Genomic DNA, 27,396 nt, shown 5'->3' with positions numbered 1-27,396 from the left:
TTCCTCCCCAACTTTCCTTAATTTGCTAAAGTTTATCTGTGTTAGAAGGGTGTTCCTCGCTGACGTAACCTAGTTACATGTTGATGGGGCAAGAGTTTGAAAGAGTATACTGGCTCCGATATTCAGATGTTAGAGCACCCTTATAAACTCATTCTGGCAAATAAGGAAAAGCTCGTATTTCCTTTAACTTTAATTCTTCTGAACAGAAACGTAGTTCTCAAGGTTACTTTTTCCCTTTGTGCTTCCTACCATGTCCCTCCACATTTATTACAAAAACATATATTATAAATGTTTGTTGAATAGATTATAATGTACAAGGCACTGAGCTCGATGCTTTGGGGAATTGAAAAATGAATTCAGACAGGAATCCTGTCCTCAAAGACCTCAACATCTAATAGAGAAAATAAAGTATTCTGTGTGGTGCCTTATTTCTCCTTATTAGTATAGTCAGATTTTTTTTTCAAAGATTCAACATGCTCAGTTCAGCCCTTTTAATGGCTGTTTGTAGGGTGACCTGTCATTATGGTTTGCCCAAGACTTTACCAGTGTTAGCACTGAAAGGCCTGTGTCTCAGGAAACCCCTCAGTTCCAGGCAAACTGGGAGAGTTGGTCACCCTTGCTGTTTTCTTTAGTGAGTTTGTAATTTTTTCTCTGCTTTTTGAGGTGTGCTGAACAAACTTAGAAAAGTATTCAGATTCTATTGTGAAATGGAAAACATTACAGAGCCTTGGTCTAAGGGAAAGAGCCCTGGGCAGAGAGTCAGAACCTGAGTTTTAACTTTAGCTCATGTGCTTGCTATTTGCAAGTAACTACTGTAATTCTGTCACTTTCAGTTTCCCCATAAGTATGATAGAGTTTATAATATGACCTCAATTTTTAAAGTATCAAATAATTGTTAGAAAGCATTATGAAAGATGAATGTGAGCTTAACATAGTATGGTTTGAAATGGGTCTTTGGTGCTCTCCTGGAATTCAGCTAAGAGGATGCCAGCTCTACCAGGAAAGTGTGACCATACTCTACAGAGACTGAATCTTGTGGTTATACAACACCACACTCTGGGAGAAGGTCAAATAGAGTCCAAAGACGATGCAAGACATTTCTAAAATTAAGTTTTAAGTATATAGAACTTTGAGTTTATTTATTCTTTTTTATAGTCTTAAAAAATATGGGATATTATTTATCAGAAAACTCATTGAGTTATTTTTGATGAGTAATACTGTTTGCCTTGGGAAAATTATAGGTCTGATGAAGTGGCTTCCCCACCTCACCCCGCGAAAGTAGGACTTAGAATTCTATATGTATCTAGCTTAATTGTTTGATTTAATTGGTGAACTTCCTTGAATATGTCATCAGGTCCTTATTTTTACTATTTCAAATAATTTCTCAGAATAGCACTGTTTAAATGAGATGCCAGATAGGGATGATTTTTACTTTATTTTTTTCCCCAGCTTTATTGAGATATTATTTATATATAACATATGTAAGTTTAAGGTGTACCATATGATGATCAAATACATATATATATTGCAAAATGATTGCCACAATAAGGTTAGTTAACAATTTTCATCCCTTCACATAATTGCAATTTTTTATGTATGTATGTGTTGATAACATTTAAGATCTACTCTCTTAAAAACCTTCAATTATATAATACAGTGTTATTAATTATAGTCACCATGCTGTGTATTAGATCCCCAAATCTTGTTTATCTTAAAGCTGGGAGTTTGTATCCTTTGAACATCTCCCTGTTTCCCTCTGCCCCTGGCAGCCACCATTCTACTCTGTTTCTATGTGTTTGGCTTTTTTAGATTCTGCATATAAGTGAGAACATACAGTATTTTTCTTCCTTCGTCTTGCTTATTTCACTTAGCATAATGCCCTCAAGGTCCATCCATGTTGACCCAAAAGGCAGGATTTCCTTCTTTTTTATGGGTGAATAATATTCCTCTCTGTGTGTGTGTGTCTGTTTGTGTGTGTCTGTGTACACACCACATCTTTTTTATCCATTCATCTCTTAATGGACACTTGGATTGTTTCCATACCTTGGCTACTGTGAATAATACTGCTATGAACATGGGAATACAGGTATCTCTTCAAAATAATGACTTTACTTCCTTCAGATAAATATCTAGATGTGGGATTGCTGGATCATATGGTAGTCCAATTTTTAATTTTTTGAGGAACCTTCATACTGTTTTCCACAGCAGCTGTTCCAGTTTATGTTCCCACCAACAATGCACAAAGGCTCTCTTTTCTCCACATACTCACCAGCCTTTGTCATCTCTTTTTGTTAATGGACATCCTGATAGGTATAAGGTAACATCTCATTGTGGTTTTGATTTGCATTTCCCTAATTATTAGTGTTGTTGAGCATCTTTTCATATACCTGTTGGCCATTTGTATGTATGCTTTAGAAAAGCTGACTTTTACTTTATTCATTGAAGACTATTTGGAGAGATAATCATATCAGGAAAGTGATATACTGTCACATTTTCTCCTGCAACAGAAGGAAGGTAATTCCCTAGGAATATTTTTTATTTTAAAACTTGTATGAAAACAATCAGTGAATTTTGATATGCAATTTCAAACATCAAAATTTACACCTTTTTTGTGGCTTATCCTTATACTAGTGCTGCTCGTACTAATTAATTATACACATTAAGCTAAAACAAATGTGTGTTTTATATTTTAGTTTGCACTGGGTGAATGACCTTCCTAGAGCACTTGAACAGGTAAAAATCTTAGTGTTGATTCTAATAGCCTGTGTTATTTTGTTTATTATTAGCAACTTATAGATGTTTCTGTTTTTACACAGAAACTTATAGATGTTTTCCATTTTATATTTTTGACAATTGGAAACGGAAGCAAATAAAAAATTGATTATCTTCTGTCGGCCAGATACACTTGGTGCCCTTTGGCATATTAAGAAGTACATTAGTGACTCCCTGTTCCCTGAGAATTAAGAAATCTAATTATGGAGATGTTACTAAAGTTTTCATAAATATTTAAGACTTGTACAAAATAGTACTGATATCATAAGACATTTTCTGTGTGGCTTTCTTTCTTCCTGCACTGCCTATAAATTTTTTGTGGGTGAGAACCTATTTGTTCCTACAGTGTTTGTATCTCCCCCATACCTTATACTTAGGCAATGCTAGTAAATGCTTCTCGGTTGATATTGATCAACAAACAGATGAAGGGTGGGTAAAAAGCATCGTGTTCAGAGGAGGGAAGGAGATCACTGTGGCTTGGAGTGGCCTAGGAAAGCTTTAAGAGGAAGGAATTTCTTGAACAGGGCCTCAAAGGGTAGGTCAGATTTGGAGTGGGAATACACTCCAGGAAGGCAGAATCCCGGGATAGATGGGAGGTGTAAGAGACTCAGGAGCCTGGAAGGACAAAGAGGAAGCCTGTTAGAGAATTAGTATAGTGCCAGGTGTAGATGAGGAATTTTGGGACCAGATTTAGGCAGACTCAGGTGACAGATTAAGGAATCAGGAGTTTTTTCTTAAGGCAATTCAGAGCCACTGGAGAATTTTGAAGAGGAAAGTAACATGGTTAAAAAGCTGGTAGGCAGGATAATAACTACCATATCTTAAGCATATACCGTTTGCCAATCACTGTGCTCTGTTTTATATATGTGTTAAATAACTCTGCAGGATAGCTTCATTTTGCTGATTAGAAAACTGATGCTGGAATTTGGTTACATGGAAGAGAGACTGTTTCAGTGGCCCAGGCATGAGATACACTAAACCTATGTGGCAATGGTAGGAGTTAAAAAGAAGAGAAAGGTATTTAGGACTCTGCAAAGTAAGAATCAACAGTTTGGTGGCTGGTTAGAGCTGAAGATCAAAAAGAGTCAGGAGTCAAATCTTGCCTTAAAGTTTTGAGTCTGGATGACTGGAGAATAATTAGTAAAAGTAGAGGAAAGAATGGTAGTGATCAGATAAAGGGAATAGAAAATGGTAATTAACAGAAATATGGCATTTGGAAAAGGGAGTTGGTTTGAGAAAAAGTTTTGTGTGTGTGTTGGATGTACTGGGGAAGGGGAGGGAGTAAGTCTATCAAGACACAGATATTCATGGCGCACAGGCAGCTAAAGACAAATTTAGAGTTCTGGGAAGCTCAAGGTAGAGATTGGAAAGTGATCCTTGTGAAATCCATGGGAACTGATAAGCCCTCTGTCGTAAAGAGAAGCTGAAGAGAGCTGAGGACTAAATTCTAGTTATGTTATATTAGAGTTTGGTGGCAAGAGAAAGAAGTAACACTAAAGGGGCAGAAGAAAAAAACCAAAAGATTTTACAGTCGGTTTGCTTATATTGTTTTGTAATTGCTTCATAATGTATTAAATGTAAATCCAAGATGCATACTTGAATTAGAAGAGCCTACTGTGATTTGGGTTCTGATGTACTTTAGAATCCACCCTGTCCTGTAATGTTCCTCATTGTTGAGAATAGTCAGAGTCAAAACTAGTTAAAGATTGTAGTTCTAAGAGTCATTGAGGAAACATTTATGATCTGGAATTCATTCTGGCTGCTATTTTGCTCAAGTTATCAATTAAAACTGATTTTTGTTTTAAAGCTGAAAAATAAGTTGGTTACTTCTTAATTCTGTATGTTACTGGATTAATATGTTAATATTTTAACTAAAATGTTACTAGATTAATGTTGTGAATCATAATGGTTTCTCTGTAAATCAATTTTTTCTGCATAATAAGCCACCTCAGCTTTTTGTTTTAAAAATAATTAGCTCACAATTTTGTGAATTAGGGATTTGAGCTGGACTTACGAAATTCTTCTGGGTCTGGCTTGGCTCACCCATGTGTCTGATATGCCAATGGATTGTCTTGGAGCTGTCGGATGGCTTCAGCTGGGACGCCTGGCTGATCTCTCATTCTTCACCAGGCCAGCTCAGGCTTGTTCACAACGTGGTGGCCAGACGGGGCTCCTAGAGAGCAGGTGGAAGCAGCAAGGCCATTGAGACCTCGGCTTGACACTGACACACTGTCAACTTGCTCTGCATTCTTTTGGTCAGTGCAAGTCACAAGGCTAGCCCAGATTCCAGGAGGGGGAAGTAGGCTCCATCCCTTAATGGGAGTTGTTGTTGAGCAGCGTTTCAGAGGGCACAGATACAGGGAGGATGGTGATTTTTGTACTCTATCACACTTAAAAATTTTTTTCTTTCAATATTTTACTGATTATAAGAGTCAGTTTTGTCTATTATAAAAAATTGAAAACATATGAAATATTTTATAGATATTAACACTATCAGTAAATGTCTATCTTCACAACAATATTATACTGCAATGCCTTTCTGATAGTTGGTTGTCTAAGTGTTATTTAATAAAGTATCTGGTTATTAATTTGACAAAATAAGAATGGTAATCATAAAATATTGATCTAGATACCATATATCCTTTTAACATTTTTATATGTAAAATTTTGAATAGTTTTGTTGTTTATATTTATTTCAGATTCATTGTGTTTTAAAACCAGATGGAGTGTTTATTGGTGCATTGTTTGGAGGTGACACTCTCTATGAACTCCGGTGTTCGTTACAGTTAGCAGAAACAGAAAGGGAAGGAGGATTTTCTCCACACGTCTCTCCTTTCACTGCTGTCAATGACCTAGGACATCTGCTCGGGAGAGCCGGCTTTAATACGCTGACTGTGGTAACTATCAAGAGAATTGAGTAACCCATTAATTACACAGTTCAGAAATAATCACTCTCTTTTTATCTTGATTGACACAAGGTAGGCATGTAAAACTTTTATTATCCATTACCTGAATAAGTAACTCAAACAAAGAATGTACCTCAGTTAACAAGGAGGCTATTTTCTAAGACATGCTACTCCATCACAGTCTTCAAATCTAGAGTTAGGTGTAACATGAGAGTTAGAGCATCCCAGAGGAGGATGGAAGCAGGTGTACAGGAGCATTCACAGCGTTGCCTCTACCACCAGCCCTCAAGTGAAGTGGTGCCGTGTGAGGCAGAAATGAGAGAGCGTGCATTCACGAGGCCCTGGGTTAGATTCAGGTAGAGAAGGGAGGACGGGGGCTGTACACCATCAGGACTGGAGAGATCTGGGAAGAGGACCCGAGACCATCAGCGATGAAGAAACAAGGAGTCACCATGGTGCAGTGATGGTGCAGGGTGCTGGTGTCTGACAGTATAATTTGGATCCTTACCTTGCCCCTTTACTAGCTAGGGGAATTTGGGGGGTTTACTTCACCTCTCTGAACATTCATTTTTTTAAAAAAATGCAAATGTTACTCACCACAGGTGGCCGTTAGGATTAAATAATTTAAAGGGTGTAAAGTACCTGGACCTTCACAATAAATGCTCAATAAGTCCTAGTTCCTGCCTTCCTCTCTCTCCTCCCTCTACTCCTAACACTTTCCAGGCCAAGGCTTCCCGCAGGGACGCATCCGGACAGGGATTCCCCCTTCAAACCTCCTTCAGCAACAAAGTCATTCTAAAAGATGTCATTACTGCCTTCCAGAGAATGGACTTGCCATGATTTTCCAAACCCCTCAGGCCTAAAAACATCTCTAAACCTGATTAGAAGAAATAGGAATTTTTTTAATGAAGAAAACTTCTCATTGTATAATTAGAGACTATAAACTTAAAGTAACTTTTTAAGGAGATGTAGTGTGAGTGTGTTTCATAAAATCAACCTACTGAAAATGGCTTGTCATATCCTTCCGTGCTTTGATAGAAAGCAAGGAGCGTAGACCAGCAGGGCCTCTGATGTTGGGAAGGGGTTTCCCTTCCAGGGAAGGGAAGAGACAGAGATTGGGAACTGACGACAACCCTCACGGAGTGATGTTGGAGAACTCGTGCCCAGTCAAACAGGTTAGTCAGCAGTATTAAGGGACTCAAAAGTCATTGCCCATTAGGAAAAAGATGAGACTTCTACTGAGTCATCGAAAGAAAGTTAAATTATGTTAACCACTTGCAGTTTTCTATGGTTGTAAAGTGAGTTGTGTGTTCTAGAAAGATTTCTACTAAAAATGTTTAACCTGACATTATAACATTTCAAAGCCTACATTTCTGTTAATTGGGAATTCAAATAATTCAGAATACCTTCCATATACTTCTCCAAAATTGAGCAGAATGAATCAAACATTAATATAATGCAAAAATATTGCTGTATAATCTTCTCTATAGTTTATAAAATTAGTTGCTAATTTAATATATAAAATCTATAGAAATTTGTTCCTTGAGACATATACATTGTCTCTAATGTGCTGTATTAACATTGCATCCTAATTCATTTTCTAAAACTCCCATGCAAGAAAGCTTTTATATAATCAATTATACAGGTTTATGTTTCATACATTAGATATGTTACTTTTATACTGCAATGGATTTTTATTTTTATTTTTTGTTTTAGTTTTTTTTTTTTGGTGGTACGCGGGCCTCTCACTGTTGTGGCCTCTCCCGTTGCGGAGCACAGGCTCCGGACGCGCAGGCTCACCGGCCACGGCTCATGGGCCCAGCCGCTCTGCAGCATGTGGGATCTTCCTGGACCGGGGCACGAACCTGTGTCCCCTGCATCGGCAGGCAGACTCTCAACCACTGCGCCACCAGGGAAGCCCGATTTTTATTTTTAAAGTGAAATCAAGTTAAATTAATATCATGTAATTATATTTACATTTATATGACCCTCTTAGTGAATTATTTTTAGAGTTAGTTGGCATTCTTAATGAAGCTCATTTCCTTTTAGAATAGTTTCCAGGCTAGTATATTAGAAGAAAACTGCAAATATGGTCCCCCATCTTAATTTGAATAAGACCTTTGACAAGGCTATTGTGGTACTCTTGATTGAGAAGGAGATGGTGCTTTTAGTTGCTTTCGTTGAATTGTTTTCAAAGGATATTGTTTAATGGTTAGGCATTAGCTGGAAGGAATTTTATTTTTAATCTTAGAATCTCTTTTTAAAAATAATTTCCCCATGTAGAAAAATACATAGAAGGGACTATCCAGAGATGATCTTATTAAAAAGTGCACATACAACCTGATCCATGCATATGTTTTTTAAAAAAATAAAAAAAAACACAAACAAACCATGTATAGAGAGAGTAAGAGAGTGGGTCCAAAATGAACAGAAGTCTCCTCCTGCCTTCTGACACCCCATTCCTTTCCACAAGGATGACTTTGGTTAACTGTCTTATATATCCTTTCAGAACACTTTTTCCTCACAGACTGGAGTACAGTTATATCACTTAAATGTACATATGCAACAATATATACTCTTTTGCTTTTTTCTATATGCACTCTTTTTTTTCCCCCAGACAATAACATATCTTGGAGATCCTCCCCTACAAACATACATCTACCACATTCTTTTTTGACAGCTATATAGTATTTCATTGAATAGATATACTTTATTTAACCTGCTGTCTGTAAATGGACATTTAAATTGTTTCCAGTTTGTTGTTTGTTTTCTTTATACTCTTTCAAAAAATGCTGCAGTGAATTTTCTTTTACATAATCGGTCAGATCAATTTCTAGCAATGGTATTGCCTAGTCAAAGAATATGCATTTCAAATTTTGACAGTAAAATTACTGTCCATAAGGTAGCATTAATTGACATGCCTCATCAACAGTGTATGTTAATCCGCCGCTTATACTTTTGTTTTGTATCTCTAATGTTAAAATAGTACTTGGTCATTTTGTTTTGCATTTCTTTAGGAATTAGAATGGATGTTTTTGTTAAGTGTTCCTTAGGGTTTTGTATTTGATTCTGTGCAACATTAAAGTCCAAAATTGGGAGGTGTAGTTAACATATTAGATAAAGCTACAGAATACGAAAAGATCTAGATACTTCAAAAGTGGTTAGTGCCAATAGGATGAAGTTTGAGATACGTGCAGCATTTTGATAGCAAACTTGAAAAAAAAGTGTCCTATATTCAGCGCTAGTTTCCAGTGTAGGCAAACTCCTACGTCTGAGTGGTTAACACAGGAGTTTTTCACATCACAGCCATGCTGGTTGGACAGCTCCTCTCCGTCCTGTAGTTGTGCCATCTCGGCCTTGTATCCTTTAAGGTCACTGCAGCAGAGACGGCCTGGAAAAGGCTCACTAGCTCTTTATTACCTTGCCTCCACCTCACTTTTCTTTTGCCAGGAGAAATGTCTGGGGTTGTGAAGTGTCAAGGAGTACCTGGATGTTTGGGGAGCATCAGTGGTCTCTGCCACTGTACCAACAGTGAACTCCTGTATCAAACTTCAAAAAGAGTGGGGTATCATTGCTCAGCAGTTCACTTGAGAAATAAACTATGTGCCAGCCATGTGCCCTTTCCTAAACTAGTCTGTGTAGTATTGCTGCATCACTGGGAGTAGAATGAAAGCATCTTGGGAGATGACCCTTTTTGGCTTTATTCTGCGTGTCACATTTTGAGAGAGAGTGAGATTGATATTGACTATGTAGAGAAAAATGAAGTCAGCACATGTAAGGATCTATAAATTTTGTCTAGAAGCCTAACCCCTCCCCCTAAAAAAATTATAGTGTCCTGGAAGAGTTTTCAAAGACTTGAAGAAAAGGGTGATTGTTTGCAGAGTACAGAATAGACTTTATTCTGTGTTAATCCCAAGGAGAGAATTAGAACCAGTTGATGGAGTTATAGAAAGATTACTGTTAGAATGGCAAGCATTTATTCTGCAATTTGAAATCTTTGTAAATCAAGTGTAAGCCAGATGACGTCTGTGAAGAATACTGTAAAGAAGATTCCTGCTTACCATGAGAGATTGGTCTGGGCAATCTCTACAACCTCTTTTCTAATCTGGATTTTTGGTAATGAATGCCAAAGGATTTGTCTTTCTTTTTGAATAGGACACTGATGAAATTCAAGTTAACTATCCTGGAATGTTTGAATTGATGGAAGATTTACAAGGTAAGACACTTTAAAGAATTTTTAGACTCCATATGAGAGTCGTATTTTGAGGGCTGGCTATGGCAAGCACTGGGGCCAAGCACTAGAGATACACTGGGTGAGGAGAAAGCGGACTGTCTTCATGGAGTTTATACTGTAAAATGGGTGAGGCCGACATGAGGCAGCTGCCACAAAGATAAATGTTAAACTAGAATCGTGGTAAGTGCTGTGAAGTAGAGGAACTTAGAGCTGTGACTGCCTGTGAAAGGCTGGCAGGACTTTTTTTTTTTTAACATCTTTATTGGAGTATAATTGCTTTACAGTGTTGTGTTAGTTTCTGCTGTATAACAAAGTGAATCAGCTATACATATACATATATCCCCATATCTCCTCCCTCTTGCGTCTCCCTCCCACCCTCCCTTTCCCATCCCTCTAGGTGGTCACAAAGCACCGAGCTCATCTCCCTGTGCTATGCAGCTGCTTCCCACCAGCCATCCATTCTACAATTGGTAGTGTATATATATGTCCATGACACTCTCTCATCTCGTCCCAAACCACCCCTCCCCCTTCCTGTGTCCTCAAGCCCACTCTCTACGTCTGTGTCTTTATTCCTGTCCTGGCAGGACTTTCTTGAAGGAGCATATGAGGGTGGTAGAACACCTCAGTGACTTTCTCCAGCAACACTTGGCAGCTCAGATCCAGGCACAGGTAGAAAGAAAGCAGGTAGTTGGGTTAGTGTAGGATTGGAGGTTGCCAGGGGGTTAGGTGGGATAGGTCCTGGTGTGGGAGAGTCAACAAAGTCCTGTCTGAGGAAGTGATGGTTGTGCCCTAAAAAATGAAACAGGGTCACTAGGCAAAGCAGGGAGGAATTGAGTCCCAGCCACGGAGAACAGCATGTGCAAAGGCCCTGTTGCAAGAAAGAATGTGGCAAGAACTGAAAGAAGGGCATTTTGGCCAGAATACAGGGAGTAAAAAGAAAAGTTGACTGATTAAATTGGTAGGTAAATGGGGGCCTTGTGACCTTTGTTAAGATTGTTTGTCTTTATCTTAAAAGGCCCCTTGAGGTATTTTAATGGGGGGAGGGGTCGTGATGTCAGATTTGTTTTTTTTTTTTTTAATGGATTGGCAGATAAACTAGTAGGAGACTTAACAGCTGGAAAGCTTACTGAGAAATGGTGGTGGTTTGGACTAAGGTGGTGGCAGTGGAGATGGAGAGAAGTGAATGGATTCTGGAGATGTTTACGAGATAATTGTGACAGTTCTTGCTGATGGATTACATATGGGCCGATGAAGGAGAGAGACATTTCAAACATAGCACTGAGTTTCTGGCTCTCCTAGCCAGATAGATGGTGCCCTTCATTGATAGAGAAACAGTAGAAGATAACCAAGTATGGTCAGGGACAGCTCTTGAGTTCACACTTGGGCATGTTGGATTGGAAACGCTTTTGAGATAGCTGAAACAAGATGTCAGGTAGGCAGTTGAGTGTGTGGCTGTGTAGCTCAGAGGAGGCTACTGGCCCAGGTAAACATTGTGAGTCATTTGTGAATAGGTGGTGTTGGAAGCAGTAGAGAGGTCATGGCCTGGGAGAAGCTTTGAGGAGCAGCAAGGACACAAACCCAACCTCCCAACCCCGAAAGAGGCGAGGCTGCCGACTGAGGGGAAGGCTGGAGAATTGGTTTGCTCAAAGGAGAGCCTCAACTTACGTCAGTGAGAATTTATGAGGTCTGATTTTTTATCACACAAATGGCATAGACAGTTTTGATGAATGGGGGAAGCTGAAGGCATCAGAAGTGTGTTCTCTGAAACCCAAACTCTGCTTACCTGGGGGAGTCTTAATCTGGATCCTGAAAAATCGTAAGATGATTTAAAGCAAATGAATTATAAAAATACATACCTCATGTTTGTTTACAGATTTAATAGTTTTTCATAAGCACTGTTGCACTTGCTTCTGTAATAACCCTCTGGTAACTACTTTACCCCTGTCCTACAAGTCAGAAATATTATGCCCAAAGAGAACACTTGCCTATTAGTGGTAGAACTGGGTGCTAAACTCTTGCCTTCTTGACCCCTGTTCTGGCACTCTCTTGACTGACTTTCCTGCTTCTTGTAGCTGCCCATTTGTAACAAAGTCCATTTTACCTATCATTCAGCCTCCTCTGAGTACGGTGCTTCTGTCAACTTTATAAGGGGAAAGATATGTAGTCAAAAACTTACTCTTGTAGTCACACTTTTTTTTTAAATTGGAGTATAGTTGGTTTACAATGTTGTGTTAGTTTCAGGTATACAGCAAAATGAATCAGTTATACATATACATATATCCACTCTTTTTTTAGATTCTTTTCACAAATAGGCCATTACAGAGTATTGAGTAGAGTTCCCTGTGGTATACAGTAGGTCCTTATTATTTTATATATTGTAGTGTGTATATGTCAACCACAATCTCCCAATTTATCCTTCCCCCACCCTTACCCCGTGGTAACCGTAAGTTTGTTTTCTACATCTGTAACTCTATTTCTGTTTTGTAGATAAGTTCATTTGTACCCTTTTTTTAGATTCCACATATAAGCCGTATTATATTATATTTGTCTTTCTCTGTCTTACTTCACTCAGTATAACAATCTCTAGGGCCATCCATGTTGCTGCAAATGGCATTATTTCATTCTTTTTTATGACTGAGTAGTATTGCATTGTATATATGTACATCACATCATCTTTATCCATTCCTCTGTTGATGGACATTTAGGCTGCTTCCATGTCCTGACTATTGGAAATCGTGCTGCAGTGAACACTGGGGTGCATGTGTCTTTTCGAATTATGGTTTTCTCCAGATACATGCCCAGGAGTGGGATTGCTGGATCATATGGTAGCTCTATTTTTAGTTTTTTAAGGAACCTCCATAGTGGTTGTACCAACATTATATTTCCCACCAACAGTGTAGTAGTGTTCCCTTTTCTCCACACCCTCTCCAGCATTTATTGTTTGTAGATTTTTTGATGATGGCCATTCTGACCCGTGTGAGATGATACCTCATTGTAGTTTTTGTTTGCGTTTCTCTAATAATTAGTGATGTTAAACATATTTTCATGTGCCTTTTTAAAAAATAAATATATTTATTTATTTTGGTTGCATTGGGTTTTTTTTAACATTTTTAGTGGAGTATAATTGCTTTACAATTGTGTGTTAGTTTCTGCTTTATAACAAAATGAATCAGTTATACGTATACATATATCCCCATATCTCTTCCCTCTTGCGTCTTCCTCCCTCCCACCCTCCCTATCCCACCCTTCTAGCTGGTCACAAAGCACTGAGCTGATCTCCCTGTGCTATGTGACTGCTTCCCACTAGCTATCTATTTTACATTTCGTAGTGTATATATGTCCATATATACACTACCACTCTCTCACTTTGTCCCAGCTTACCCTTCCCCCTCCCCGTGTCCTCAAGTCCATTCTCTAGTAGGTCTGCGTCTTTATTCCTGTCTTGCCCCTAGGTTCTTCATGACCTTTTTTTTTTTTTTTTTAGATTCCATATATATGTGTTAGCATACAGTATTTAACCATCTGTATGTCTTCTTTGGGGAAATATCTATTTAGATCTTCTGCCCATTTATTTTAAAATAAATTAATTAATTTATTTTTGGTTGCATTGGGTCTTTGTTGCTGTGTGTGGGCTTTCTCTAGTTGTGGCGAGCGGGGGCTACTCTTCGTTGCATTGCACGGGCTTCTCATTGCAGTGGCTTCTCTTGTTGTGGAGCACGGCCTTTAGGCGCATGGGCTTCAGTTGTTGTGGCACACAGGCTCAGTAGTTGTGGCGCCCAGGCTTAGTTGCTCTGTGGCATGTGGGATCTTCCTGGACGAGGGCTCGAAGACGTGTCCCCTGCACTGGCGGGCAGGTTCTCAACCACTGCGCCAGCAGGGAAGCCCTTCGGCCCATTTTTTGATTGTGTCGTTTGTTTTTTCTGATATTGAGCTGCATGAAGTGTTTATATATTTTTTAGATTAATCCCTTGTCAGCTGCTTCGTTTCCAAATATTTTCTCCCATTCTGAGGGCTGTCTTTTCGTTTTGTTTATGGTTTCCTTCACTGTGCAAAAGATTTTAAGTCACTCTTCACTCATTCTAGTTTAATCAGGGATTGGCAGCCTTAACATGCATGCCCAAGGTGACGGGGGACCAATAATAAATCACACAGCCCCTCCTGAGGTGCACTTGGCTCCTCCTACTGTAATCACAGAGACCCTTCATCCGAAGGCTTGAGAGGTGGTGATAGGCTGATGATTTATCATTCAGACTCTACTGACAAAAATATTTTTCAAATACAGCATTTAGTTTTGTTCTGCTACGTAATAAATGCTGTGTTCATGATTCATTTCAAGAAGGAAAAGAGAAAGAGACTAGAAATTAGACCTATCAGCTGGAAAAAGTTACCACCCATTGATTTAAAAATACAGAACTTATTCTGTTCTAAGTGCAATTCTGTGAGGTTTTCTAATATCCTGATTTTACAGATGAGCAAATTGAAACATTGAGAAGTTGAGTGTCTTGTCCATGGTCACACTTAATCTGGAATTAAGTGATTAAATCCTATACTGCATACTTGACCTCTGTGCATTTTTTTCCACTGAAATTAACATAGATGTTGAGTAAAATGTACTAATCTTAACTGTACAGCTGCACGTATTTTTAAGTACTATATAAACCACAGACTAGAACATTTCCAGCCCCTAGAAGGTTGCTTCATGCCCCTTTCCAGTTGATAACTCCCCTTCCCTTAAGGGTTTTAATCGTTCATGTATTTTAAGGAACTGTTGTCTAATATTTACCTTTAAGAGGCTTTGCCAGTGCTTCTCTTATTTTTACTGTAAAGCCTTTTACACAAACCATGTGCTTTAGTCTTTAATGTCTCTTATTCTTTTTTAACAACTTTATTTGAGTATAGTTGCTTTACACTGGTGTGTTAGTTTCTGCTTTATAACAAAGTGAATCAGCTATACATATACGTATATCCCCATATCTCCTCCCTCTTGCGTCTCCCTCCCACCCTCCCTTTCTCATCCCTCTAGGTGGTCACAAAGCACTGAGCTGATCTCCCTGTGCTATGCGGCTGCTTCCCACTAGCTATCTATTTTACATTTGGGAGAGTATGTATGTCCATGCCACTCTCTCACTTTGTCCCAGATTACCCTTCCCCCTCCCCATATCCTCAAGTCCATTCTCTAGTAGGTCTGCATCTTTATTCCCGTCTGGCCCCTAGGTTCTTCTGACGATTTCCTTTTTCTCTTTTTTTTTTTTAGATTCCATATATATGTGTTAGCATACGGTATTTGTTTTTCTCTTTCTGAATAACTTCACTCTGTATGACAGTCTCTAGGTCCATCCACCTCACTACAAATAACTCAGTTTTGTTCCCTTTTTTGGCTGAGTAATATTCCATTGTATATATGTGCCACATCTTTATCCATTCATCTGTTGATGGACACTTAGGTTGCTTCCATGTCCTGGCTATTGTAAATAGAGCCGCAGTGAACATTTTGGTACATGACTCTTTTTGAATTACGGTTTTCTCAGGGCATATGCCCAGTAGTGGGATTGCTGGGTCGTATGGTAGTTCTATTTTTAGTTTTTTAAGGAACCTCCATACTGTTCTCCATAGCGGCTGTATCAATTTACATTCCCACAAACAGTACAAAAGGTTTCCCTTTTCTCCACACCCTCTCCAGCATTTATTGTTTGTAGATTTTTTGATGATGGCCATTCTGACCGGTGTGAGATGATATCTCATTGTAGTTTTGATTTGCATTTCTCTAATGATTAGTGATGTTGAGCATTCTTTCATGTGTTTGTTGGCAATCTGTATATCTTCTTTGGAGAAATGTCTATTTAGGTCTTCTGCCCATTTTTGGATTGGGTTGTTTGGTTTTTTGATATTGAGCTGCATGAGTTGCTTGTATGTTTTGGAGATTAATCCTTTGTCAGTTGCTTCATTTGCAAATATTTTCTCCCATTCTGAGGGCTGTCTTTTCGTCTTGTTTATGGTTTCCTTTGCTGTGCAAAACCTTTTAAGTTCCATTAGGTCCCATTTGTTTATTTTTGTTTTTATTGCCATTTCTCTAGGAGGTGGGTCAAAAAGGATCTTGCTGTGATTTATGTCATACAGTGTTCTGCCTATGTTTTCCTCTAACAGTCTGATAGTGTCTGGCCTTACATTTAGGTCCTTAATCCATTTTGACTTAATTTTTGTGTATGGTATTAGGGAGTGTTCTAATTTCATACTTTTACATGTAGCTGTCCAGTTTTCCCAGCACCACTTATTGAACAGGCTGTCTTTTCTCCATTGTATATTCTTGCATCCTTTATCAAAAATAAGGTGACCATACATGCATGGGTTTATCTTTGGGCTTTCTATCCTGTACCGTTGATCTATATTTCTGTTTTTGTGCCAATACCATACTGTCTTGATTACTGTAGCTTTGTAGTTTGGTCTGAAATCCAGGAGCCTGATTCCTCCAGCTCCATTTTTCTTTCTCAAGATTGCTTTGGCTCTTCGTGGTCTTTTGTGTTTCCTTACAAATTGTGAAATTTTTTGTTCTCGTTCTGTGAGAAATGCCATTGGTATTTTGATAGGGATTGCATTGCCTCTGTAGATTGCTTTGGGTAGTAGAGTCATTTTCACAATGTTGATTCTTCCAATACAGGAACAGGGTATATCTCTACATTTGTTTGTATCATCTTTAATTTCTTTCATCACTGTCTTATAATTTTCTGCATACAGGTCTTTTGTCTCCTTAGGTAGGTTTATTCCTATATATTTCATTCTTTTTGTTGAAATGGTAAATGGGAGTGTTTTCTTAATTTCACTTTCAGATTTTTCGTCATCAATGTATAGGAATGCAAGAGATTTCTGTGCATTAATTTTGTATCTTGCTACTTTACCAAATTCATTGATTAGCTCTAGTAGTTTTCTGGTAGCATCTTTGGGATTCTCTATGTAGAGTATCATGTCATCTGCAGAGAGTAACAGCTTTACTTCTTCTTTTCCAATTTGGGTTCCTTTTATTTCTTTTTCTTCTCTGATTGCTGTGGCTAAAACTTCCAAAATTATGTTGAATAAGAGTGGTGACAGTGGGCAACCTTGTTTTGTTACTGATCTTAGTGGAAATGCTTTCAGTTTTTCACCATTGAGGATGATGTTGGCTGTGGGTTTGTCATATATGGCCTTTTTTATGTTGAGGAAAGTTCCCTCTATGCCTACTTTCTGGAGGGTTTTTATCATAAATGGGTATTGAATTTTGTCAAAAGCTTTCTCTGCATCTATTGAGAGGATCATATGGTTTTTATTCTTCAATTTGTTAATATGGTGTATCACGTTGATTGATTTGCGTATATTGAAGAATCCTTGCATTCCTGGGATAAACCCCACTTGATCATAGTGTATGATCCTTTTAATGTGCTGTTGGATTCTATTTGCTAGTATTTTGTTGAGGATTTTTGCATCTGTGTTCATCAGTGATATTGGCCTGTAGTTTTCTTTCTTTGTGACATCTTTGTCTGGTTTTGGTATCAGGGTGATGGTGGCCTCGTAGAATGAGTTTGGGAGTGTTCCTCCCTCTGCTATATTTTGGAAGAGTTTGAGAAGGATAGGTGTTAGCTCTTCTCTAAATGTTTGATAGAATTCGCCTGTGAAGCCATCTGGTCCTGGGCTCTTGTTTGTTGGAAGATTTTTAATCACAGTTTCAATTTCAGTGCTTGTGAGCAGTCTGTTCATATTTTTTATTTCTTCCTGGTTCAGTCTGGGAAGGTTGTGCATTTCTAAGAATTTGTCTATTTCTTCCAGGTTGTCCATGTTATTGGCATATAGTTGCTTGTAGTAATCTCTCATGATCCTTTGTATTTCTGCAGAGTCAGTTGTTACTTCTTTTTCATTTCTAATTCTATTGATTTGAGTCTTCTCCCTTTTTTTCTTGGTAAGTTTGGCTAATGGTTTATCAATTTTGTTTATCTTCTCAAAGAACCAGCTTTTACTTTTATTGATCTTTGCTATCGTTTCCTTCATTTCTTTTTCATCTATTTCTGATCTGATCTATATGATTTCTTTCCTTCTGCTAACTTGGGGGTTTTTTTGTTCTTCTTTCTCTAATTGCTTTAGGTGTAAGGTTAGGTTGTTTATTTGAGATGTTTCTTAAGATAGGCTTGTATAGCTATAAACTTACCACTTAGAACTGCTTTTGCTGCATCCGATAGGTTTTGGGTCATCGTGTTTTCATTGTCATTTGTTTCTAGCTATTTTTTGATTTCCTCTGATTTCTTCAGTGATCTCTTGGTTATTTAGTTGTGTATTGTTTAGCCTCCATGTGTCTGTATTTTTAACATATTTTTTCCTGTAATTGATATCTAGTCTCATAGCGTTGTGGTTGGAAAAGTTACTTGATATGATTTCAATTTTCTTAAATTTACCAAGGCTTGATTTGTAACCCAAGATATGATCTATCCTGGAGAATGTTCCATGAGCACTTGAGAAGAAAGTGTATTCTGTTGTTTTTGGATGGAATGTCCTATTAATATCAATTAAGTCCATCTTGTTTAATGTATCAGCTAAAGCTTGTGTTTCCTTATTTATTTTCATTTTGGATGATCTGTCCATTGGTGAAAGTGGGGTGTTAAAGTGCCCTACTATGATTGTGTTACTGTCTGGTTCCCCTTTTATTGCTGTTAGCATTGGCCTTAATTATTGAGGTGCTCCTGTGTTGGGTGCATAAATACTTACAACTGTTATATCTTCTTCTTGGATTGATCCCTTGATTATTATGTAGTGTCCTTCTTTGTCTGTTGTAGTAGTCTTTATTTTAAAATCTATTTTGTCTGATATGAGAACTGCTACTCCAGCTTTCTTTTGATTTCCATTTGCATGGAATATCTTTTTCCATCCCCTCACTTTCAATCTGTATATTTCCCTAGTTCTGAGGTGGGTCTCTTGCAGACAGCATATATACAGGTCTTGTTTTTGTATCAATTCAGCCAGTCTATGTCTTTTGGTTGGAGCATTTAATCCATTTACACTTAAGGTAATTATTGATATGTATGTTCCTATTACCATTTTCTTAATTGTTTTGGGTTTGTTATTGTAGGTCTTTTCCTTCTCTTGTGTTTCCTGCCTAGAGGAGTTTCTTTAGCATTTGTTGTAAAGCTGGTTTGGTGGTGCTGAATTCTCTTAGCTTTTGCTTGTCTGCAAAGGTTTCAATTTCTCTGTTGAATCTGAATGAGATCCTTGCTGGGTAGAGTAATCTTGGTTGTAGGTTTTTCCCTTTCATCACTTTAAATATGTCCTGCCACTCCCTTCTGGCTTGCAGAGTTTCTGCTGAAAGATCAGCTGTTAACCTTATGGGGATTCCCTTGTATGTTATTTGTTGCTTTTCCCTTGCTGCTTTTAATATTTTTGCTTTGTATTTAATTTTTGATAGTTTGATTATTATGTGTCTTGGCATGCTTCTCCTGGATTTATCCTGTATGGGACTCTCTGTGCTTCCTGGACTTGATTGACTATTTCCTTTCCCATATTAGGGAAGTTTTCAACTATAATCTCTTCAAATATTTTCTCAGTCCCTTTCTTTTTCTCTTTTTCTTCTGGGACCCCTATAATTCAAATGTTGGTGTGTTTAATGTTTTCCCAGAGGTCTCTGAGACTGTCCTCAATTCTTTTCATTCTTTTTGCTTTATTCTGCTCTGCAGTAGTTATTTCCATTTTTTTATCTTCCAGGTCACTTATCTGTTCTTGTGCCTCAGTTATTCTGCTATTGATTGCTTCTAGAGAATTTTTAATTTCATTTATTGTGTTGTTCATCATTGTTTGCTTGCTCTTTAGTTCTTCTAGTTCCTTGTTAAACGTTTCTTGTATTTTTTCCATTCTTTTTCCAAGATTTTGAATCATCTTTACTATCATTGCTTTGAATTCTTTTTCAGGTAGACTGCCTGTTTCCTCTTCATTTGTTTGGTCTGATGGGTTTTTACCTTCCTCTTTCATCTGCTGTGTATTTTCTGTCTTCTCATTTTGCTTAACTTACTGTGTTTGGGGTCTACTTTTCACAGGCTGCAGGTTCATAGTTCCCATTGTTTTTGTGTCTGCCCCAAGTGTCTGAGGTTGGTTCAGTGGGTTGTGTAGGCTTCCTGGTGGAGGGGACTGGTGCCTGTGTTCTGGTGGATGAGGCTGGATCTTGTCTTTCTGGTGGGCAGGACTGTGTCCAGTGGTGTGTTTTGGGGTGCCTGTGACCTTTTTATGGTTTTAGGCAGCCTCTCTGCTGATGGGTGAGGTTGTGTTCCTGTCTTCCTAGTTGTTTGGCATAGGGTGTCCACCCTGTAGCTTGCTGGTCATTGAGTGGAGCTGGGTCTTAGCATTGAGACTGAGATCTCTGGGAGAGCTTTTGCCATTTGATATTATGTGGAGCCAGGAGGTCTCTGGTGGACCAATGTCCTGAACTCGTCTCTCCCACCTCAGAGGCACAGGCCTGACACCCGGCCATAGCACCAAGACCCTGTCAGCCACATGGCTGCTAGTATTGGAGGGTCTCCTGCAGAGGTGGGGGGTGGCTGTGGCTCACCGCAGGGATAAGGACACTGACAGCAGAAGTTCTGGAAAGTACTCCTTGGCATGAGCCCTCCCAGAGTCTCAATGTCTCTTACTCTGAAGAGGATTAGGATGAATTTATCTAAAGATAACTTGTAAAAGTGATATTTAACAAAGTTGATATAAATGTTAACTGGTTGATTTTATATTCATCCACTTACCATTTATTGAGCATGTACCATGTGCCAACCACTGAGCCAGTGTTGGAAATAACAGTTCCTGATCTTAGAGAACTCATGCTCCAGTAGAGAAAGAGACACACAGAGATACGCAGACATATGCTTTTAACTGTAAAGTGAGATAATTCTTTTTATAAGTGCAGGGAGGAACACAGAGAAAAATCCCTAAATCTGCTTAGGGAATCAAGGATGCTTTTGCAGAAGAAGCAGCACCTAAGCTAAAATGAGTTTGCTAGAAGAATGAAGGGGTGGGTGCACCTTTGGGGGGTTGGGGCCTTGCATTCCAGGCCAAGGAAAAGGCCTATATAGAATCATGGAGACTCAAGAGGTTACGCTCAGCCTTCACTTTCCTAATTGAGAAACTGTACAGTAATTCAGTATTGCTTGAATATGTAGAATGGGAAAATGACGGGAAATGATGCAGGATAGTCCATTAGAGGCTTATCTAGACTTTATCAGGTCAGCCTTGCAGTCTGTTGGGAGAATATTGTGCAGAGGAGGGACAATCAGATTGATGTGTGAGGCAGCTCACCCTCCAGCATCGTTTATGAGGCATGTTCATGAGGAAGGTAAGACTAGCTAGCATGGTTAACCTCTCTTGTTTTGCATGAGGAGACTGGGCACAGACCGAAATAACTTGCCCAAGGCGATGTGTTTAGTAAGTGGTAGAGCCAGGATTTAAGCCCAGTGTAGCAGCCTGACTCAGATCCTGAAATGTTAGCCAGTCTCCACTGAAAAGGTGAGAGGCAGCTGACGTAGGAAGAAGAGTGGTCGAGGGGTGAATGCAGGAGGGGAGGAGCTTGGCAGACTTCCAGGGGTGCTTCTCTGCAGACTGGAAGTTGGTGTTACCTTCCAGTTGGTTTTTGGCATTTTACATTGTGTTACACTTTTTTCTTGATGGTTGTGGTGTTTCTCATTTAAGCTGCTATTATTATTAATTCACAGAAAAAAGTCCAGAATGTTGACCTAATTTTACAGAACAAGTTGTGTATCAGCCGATGAATGCATGAAAAGTTTTGGAGGCTTTCACAGTAGTTTTAAGGTAAGTTCAGTTGTTATTTTTTTAGACAGTACTCAGTATTGTTCCTAGTAAACCATAATAAATTAGACTTTTTTAAATAAGCAGTTGAACTTAACCTTAAAAATACTGTGAGAGTCTTTAACAGCTACCTGCTTCCCAGATTTTTCTGTTTATCCCAAAGCCCAGAGCTGGTCTGAAGTCCCAGATGTGTTTCCCAGGTGATCTCCAGTAAAGGTCCTCCATGATGCATTATGAAGTTTTATCATTCCATTCTGAAGATGATAAAACTGAGTTTAATAGAGGTTAAGTGACTTTGCCCCAGGTTATGTAAAGGCCAGAACTTGGATTATGATCCCAAAGTCTAGACTTTGTGTGCTACATCACACTGCTTCCCCAAGGAGAAGGGAGGTTCTCATGTGAGGGAAGGGTGGGCTTCCCTAGCAGCAGAGTTACTGTGCTATACAGTAGTGCTCTGGAGTTTCTGTATCAGAAAGAGCACTGTGCCTAATAATCTTAATTAGTATATCCTAATACCAGTTATTTAGAAGGCATTTTAGAATTTCTAGTGCATTAACTATTTCCATTAAAAAAATTAGGCCTGTTTTCCACTGGTGTTGACTCTGTCTAATGTGTAAGTCATGCCAATGGGGAGTTAAGCAGGAATGAAAGCGCCACAGCCATTATCAGCAATAAACCCTTCCAGTACAAGTTCCAGTTGACCTTCAGTCTCTTGATTCAGTTGATACTCATGATGTGGGAGAATGTTTTTAAATTGGATTATGTAATGGGTCTAAAATGTTAGCACTGGAAGCCTGTAGAGATCATCTAGCCTGGCCAACTTGAGGACCCAGAGAGATGGAACTAAGGTCATGTAGCTACTTCATGACCACAAGAATAAGATCCACCCTCTTCTTCATGGTGATTCATCTACTAGTTTGTATGTCTTTTGTTCTTCATGAATTAGGGCTCTTATACTCACATGATATGGGACATTGCTTTTAGTTTCAGAGCTTCATTATTTTAGGGAATAATAGGAACCTTTTGGGATTGGAGAGAAGATTAACTTATTCCAGCTAATTTGCTGATTGTTTTAATAAGCCCATTGAAAAATTGGGAGGTTATTATTTTTAAACTACTAAAGGATACCAACATTGGGAAGTTTATTGGTATCTTTATTGAAAAACAACTAAGAAACCGATTTTTGATCATGTAGCATATAGAGAATAAATGTAAAGGATTTTTACTTTTGAAATTCTTTTAATTTTGCAAACTAGTTTAAAATGTGGTCTTTCAAGGTAATTTTGTTTGACTCTATGCATTAAAAAATATTAAATATATAACATTAATTTTTAGTGAACAATAGACTGACATTAATCCTAGCTTTTAGCTGTCAATTTGAAGGAAAGAAATCTAAAAATAAATGTTAAAACATTAAGAAAAGTGCCCCTGAAGAGAATGTACAAAATTGTTTCCTAATCTGGGATCAGTAAAATGTTATAAAATCTGAAAACACATTGTAGTTTTGGTACTACCTAATGAGTCTTCAAGCCCTCTTCCAAGCTTCACATTCATACTTACATTTACGGCTTACTTAGAAGGAGTGAGATGTTGTACCAATGTCCTTTCCTCCTCAAAGAGCAGCTAAGAGGGGCATAAAAATGTGGCATCATTAGAAAGGCCCTTGCCAACGCCTGATGACTCACCTGGAGGGCCAGTCACCTTGCTTTTGCCCAACTGGCCTACCACAGCCCATTGCTGCCAAGGAAAGCCTACTTATAGGGTTTGCCTCCTGAAATTTGACTTAATACCCAGAAGCTTCAAGTAGTTTTGCTTTAGAGTAACTAGCTATGATCTGAGAGCAAAATGAGATTATTTAGGTTATCTTATGTGACTGTTAGAGAAGGGGGACAATGGGTATACCATTGGGTGAGATAAGATAAAATCTGTGATGTTGAGCTGCTCAGGGTATTTGCTGTATTATCTCAAACTGCCTGTATTTTAGGGATGGGTGAGAGTAACTGTGCTTGGAATAGAAAAGCCCTCCTGCACCGAGACACAATGCTGGCGGCTGCAGCAGTGTACAGAGGTAAGGGAGCTGACCGTTCTTCCCAGCCAGGCCCCACTGACCAACTTGTGCCCTGTCATCTTTATCCCCTAAAATTACGTTTTCCTTTCCTGTTAGGGCACCATCAGATTTCTTGTCCTTCCTTTCAAAATGCAGATCCTGTGGCTACGTATCCTTTTTCCCAGCAGCCCTTACTATTTCCTTACTGTCAGCTTCTCGGTGTGGAGGATTTTTCACAAGAGGCATTCTCAGAATCCCATGAGTATTCTAATATTCATTTCTCTTTGGAAGACATGACTTTCATTGAGCAGATTTATTTTTCCTACTTGCATTTTTTTCAGACTCTAACCATGATTTGTCTTTATAGAAATGTACGGAAATGAGGATGGTTCTGTACCTGCCACCTATCAGATCTATTACATGATAGGATGGAAATATCATGATTCACAGGTAATATTACTAAGACAGATCAATTTTTTTCTTAGTGGGTTCATGTTTCCATTTACTAATTATTGTTTGTTTATTTAGGGTGGTTTGTTGTTTTTTTAAATATAAGACAGCATTAAGAGGGTTAATTAGGGCTATGATATTTATCAGTTTCTAATATCTTTAATCTTTATCATTATTTTCAGGCGAGACCAGCTAAAAGAGGTTCGGCAACTGTGTCATTTGGAGAGCTAGGAAAAATAAATGATCTTATGTCCCAGGGGAAAAAATCACAATAAATATTTTATTCAATGTTAACATAGTCCAGACTTTTCATCAGTGATGGGTCTTTCACGTCTAAAATTATTGCATTTTGAAACAAGAAGCAATATATAAGCTATTTACTGTCAGACTTTTCTAATAATTAGAATAGCCTAATACTCTTCTATATTTAGTAACAATTTCAGTTTCACATGTTTTCTGTTTTCATATGGATACTGTTATCTAGTAATTTGAGTGCCTTATTTACAAAGTCAGCCCAAAAGCAAAAGATATTCCTATGAAAAATCCACAAATATATTAACATACATAAATTCCTAACTTGTTGGAAAAACATTACCCATGCTGACATTTTGTACCTTTTTCTCCTTCTGATCTTGTGTTATTTCTGTGAGAGGACGTTAGCTGTGGAGATGAGGAGAGTGACAAGTTGGTAGATTCTTTCGTGTTATGGCTCATTTAGAATAAAAATGTAGTCTTTTATAACAACTATTCTAAGATACTTAAGCCAGAATTATTTGTGATACTGTCTTCTTTGCTATGTTCCTCTGTGAAGAGGAACAGAGGATTATGAACCTCTCTAGAGCTCTTAAGTAGTTTTGTACTTTGGAAGAGTGTTTACCTTTACTGAATCCTTCCTCACCTTTTTTTTTTTTTAAACCATCAGAATTATAATCTTATTTCTTTCTCACCACCATGATCTAGGTGAGACCCCTATCATTTTATATACTACCTTAGTTAAGAGGAGAACATTTTAAGGAATTACAGAGGCAAAATTACATGTAAAGTATCTGCACAGCGATGAAGAGTGCTGTTTGCTTGATTTTCCTTTGTTGTTTGAGGTCTTTGGCAATATTATTCTAATCCAGGTCCACTGTCCCGTTGTCATGATCAAAATGAATTGGAAGCAGTCAAGCTCAGACAGTGTAGAATAGATGGAAGAAGGTGGTGATAAGGCAGCCAGGAGGAAGCTGGGAAGCACCCAAGAGTGAGGACGAGTGTGTTCACCAGTCAGTGCCGAGCCATTTGCTGTCCTTTTCATTTAATGCGCATGGCCCTGCCTCCTCCTCAGCCCTAGGGGAGTTACTGTAGGATTTGCTTCTCTCTGTGTCTCTCCCACCTGCCTTCCCTCCCTCTGCCACACGAGCACCAAGCTCTCCCTGAGTCCAGGGCTATGCCTTACGTGGTAGATATTCAGCTCCATTTTGAATCAAATTAAATTATATGGAAAATGTACCCTTTCATAGGCTAAGTTACAGTTAAAAACCAGAATTTTGTAGGAGAAAAAGAAATTACTGTTCTTGCTCTCTTCAGTTAGGACATTCATTGATATCAGAAATTGGGATACTCTTTGTGGCTTTTTTGTTTTTAATACAAAGGAAAAGAATACCTAGGCAGCAGAATTTGGGGAAGGTTTTTTTTAGCTTAATTTTCCGCCTTGAAAGGAAAGGAAAACAAAAAACTCCTACATATTAAAGTGTGAACTGATGCCTAAGGAAAGGACATATTCCACAGTGTCTGTGTTTCCTAAATGACCGGTGTTTATAGGTATTGATATTTGTTTTTGAAGAATGCATGCAGAATTGTTAAGTGGTTATTGCTGAGGACAGGGACTGAGGAACCAGATGTCTCTGCACCTGTCCCAGTGTCTGAATGTCTGTCGGGGGTGCAGGAGATGGGCAGAAGCTAGGAGGGAGGCTTGTACTTTGACTTTTTAATCTTTCTGTAAAATTTGAAGTTTCTTACCAAGGATATTAACTTTCATTTATTTCATGCCAACAGAGAATATGTGGGTGGTGGGGTGCAGCTGGGGAGGAATCTACCTTGAACGATCTCAAAAACAAGGTCCATTGGTTTAAAAAAATAAAGAGGAATTAACCCAATGAATTGAGAGCACTTATTGTTTAACCTGAGTGACTGACAGTAGTAAAATTATTTCTTTTAGTTAATATCTGCTTGAAGTACCTATTAAGCTTTAATTGTTTGGAACCTTCAGGAAATTTATTTTTCTGAATAGCTGTGTTTTCCAAATGATTAGGGACTCATCCTTTTAAGCCACAAAATTTTAAAAAATATTTCCAAAATGTGTCACATTTTAAACAGTGTATAGAACATAACCATTTCTTTATAACTCAACAGTTATTATCACAACTTTTTTTCTTTATAGCTTTATAACTTTATAACTTGACAGTTACTATCACAACTTGTACTGCATTGCTTGTTCCTACACTGACTGGCCCCGAGAATGAGGTGGTTTGTCTCTTTTCCTGCATTTTTCTTACTTGTTGTCAATCTCAATGGCCTTACAGAAACGAACTTTCTTGAGTCAGTTCTTCTTGCCCTTTGTGATGTGTAAGATTAGAACTCAGATTGGAAGGTTTCTAGGACGGGGTTTAAGGTAGGAAAGAGGGAGGAGGTTCTGCGAGAAGGACTCTTGGAGTAAAATGCATGGGCTTTATTGGTTCCCTTAACAAATCCCCATCGAGACCCATGTGCCGGGCTCCCGACTTTTCTCTGCGCTCTTAGTTGTCAGTCTAACATGGCTTCAGGCGGTGGACCTGGGACATCTGCTGGCTGCTGGGATACGTTTTGGATTATTTCCTGGTTATTAGCAGTATTCCAGGTTGCTGGCCTAGAGAATTACAGAGGTGGCAGTAGTCATGAAAACTTACATTTTTAAAACAAAGAATTTCTTCAGGATTTGTTGAGATGGAAGCTACCCATAGACACCAAGTTTGTGATATGAATGTAAAAAGTTACAGCTACAGAAAGGTGTACTTCCTGAAGTAGCTATGAAGCAAGTTTTGTTTTCCAAACCCTTTTAGTACCATTTTTATCCACTAGGTGGAAACAATTACAGTATGGCCTATATTGAAGATATAGTTTTTATAACTCAGTGTGTATCCCTTAAGTAAGGATGAAAAAAAAGTATTTAA

The 27,396-nt window shown here is 38.4% G+C and overlaps 1 protein-coding gene across 6 annotated transcripts in view; it reads left to right on the top strand.

The window, feature by feature from the left end:
• The window catches only part of NDUFAF5 (NADH:ubiquinone oxidoreductase complex assembly factor 5), a 35,607-nt gene extending 8,471 nt beyond the window's left edge, over positions 1 to 27,136 (top strand). Inside the window, exons 6-11 of one of the 6 annotated variants that reach the window (XR_002647454.3) lie at positions 2,694 to 2,733; positions 5,472 to 5,669; positions 9,834 to 9,894; positions 23,693 to 23,776; positions 23,873 to 24,205; positions 24,388 to 24,492. Coding sequence is in view for 2 of the 6 variants with exons in the window: in XM_022594133.3 (XP_022449841.2) it covers positions 2,694 to 2,733; positions 5,472 to 5,669; positions 9,834 to 9,894; positions 23,693 to 23,776; positions 24,123 to 24,205; positions 24,388 to 24,480 (559 nt within the window). In the remaining 4 variants the exon portion in view is untranslated. Of the gene's footprint in view, positions 1 to 2,693; positions 2,734 to 5,471; positions 5,670 to 9,833; positions 9,895 to 10,309; positions 24,206 to 24,387 lie in introns of those variants that run through there. The other 5 variants (XR_016387693.1, XM_022594133.3, XR_002647453.3 and 2 more) reach the window with 5 other exon arrangements.
• Positions 27,137 to 27,396: the final 260 nt, after the last annotated feature.

This window comes from Delphinapterus leucas, chromosome 15 (genome assembly GCF_059928025.1).
Source record: "Delphinapterus leucas isolate spDelLeu-1000000601 "Yukka" chromosome 15, BTC_Dleu_Yukka2, whole genome shotgun sequence".
NCBI classification, from domain to species: Eukaryota; Metazoa; Chordata; class Mammalia; order Artiodactyla; family Monodontidae; genus Delphinapterus; species Delphinapterus leucas.
Note: the sequence above shows the minus strand (reverse complement) of the source record. Positions and strands in the feature narration are given on the sequence as shown.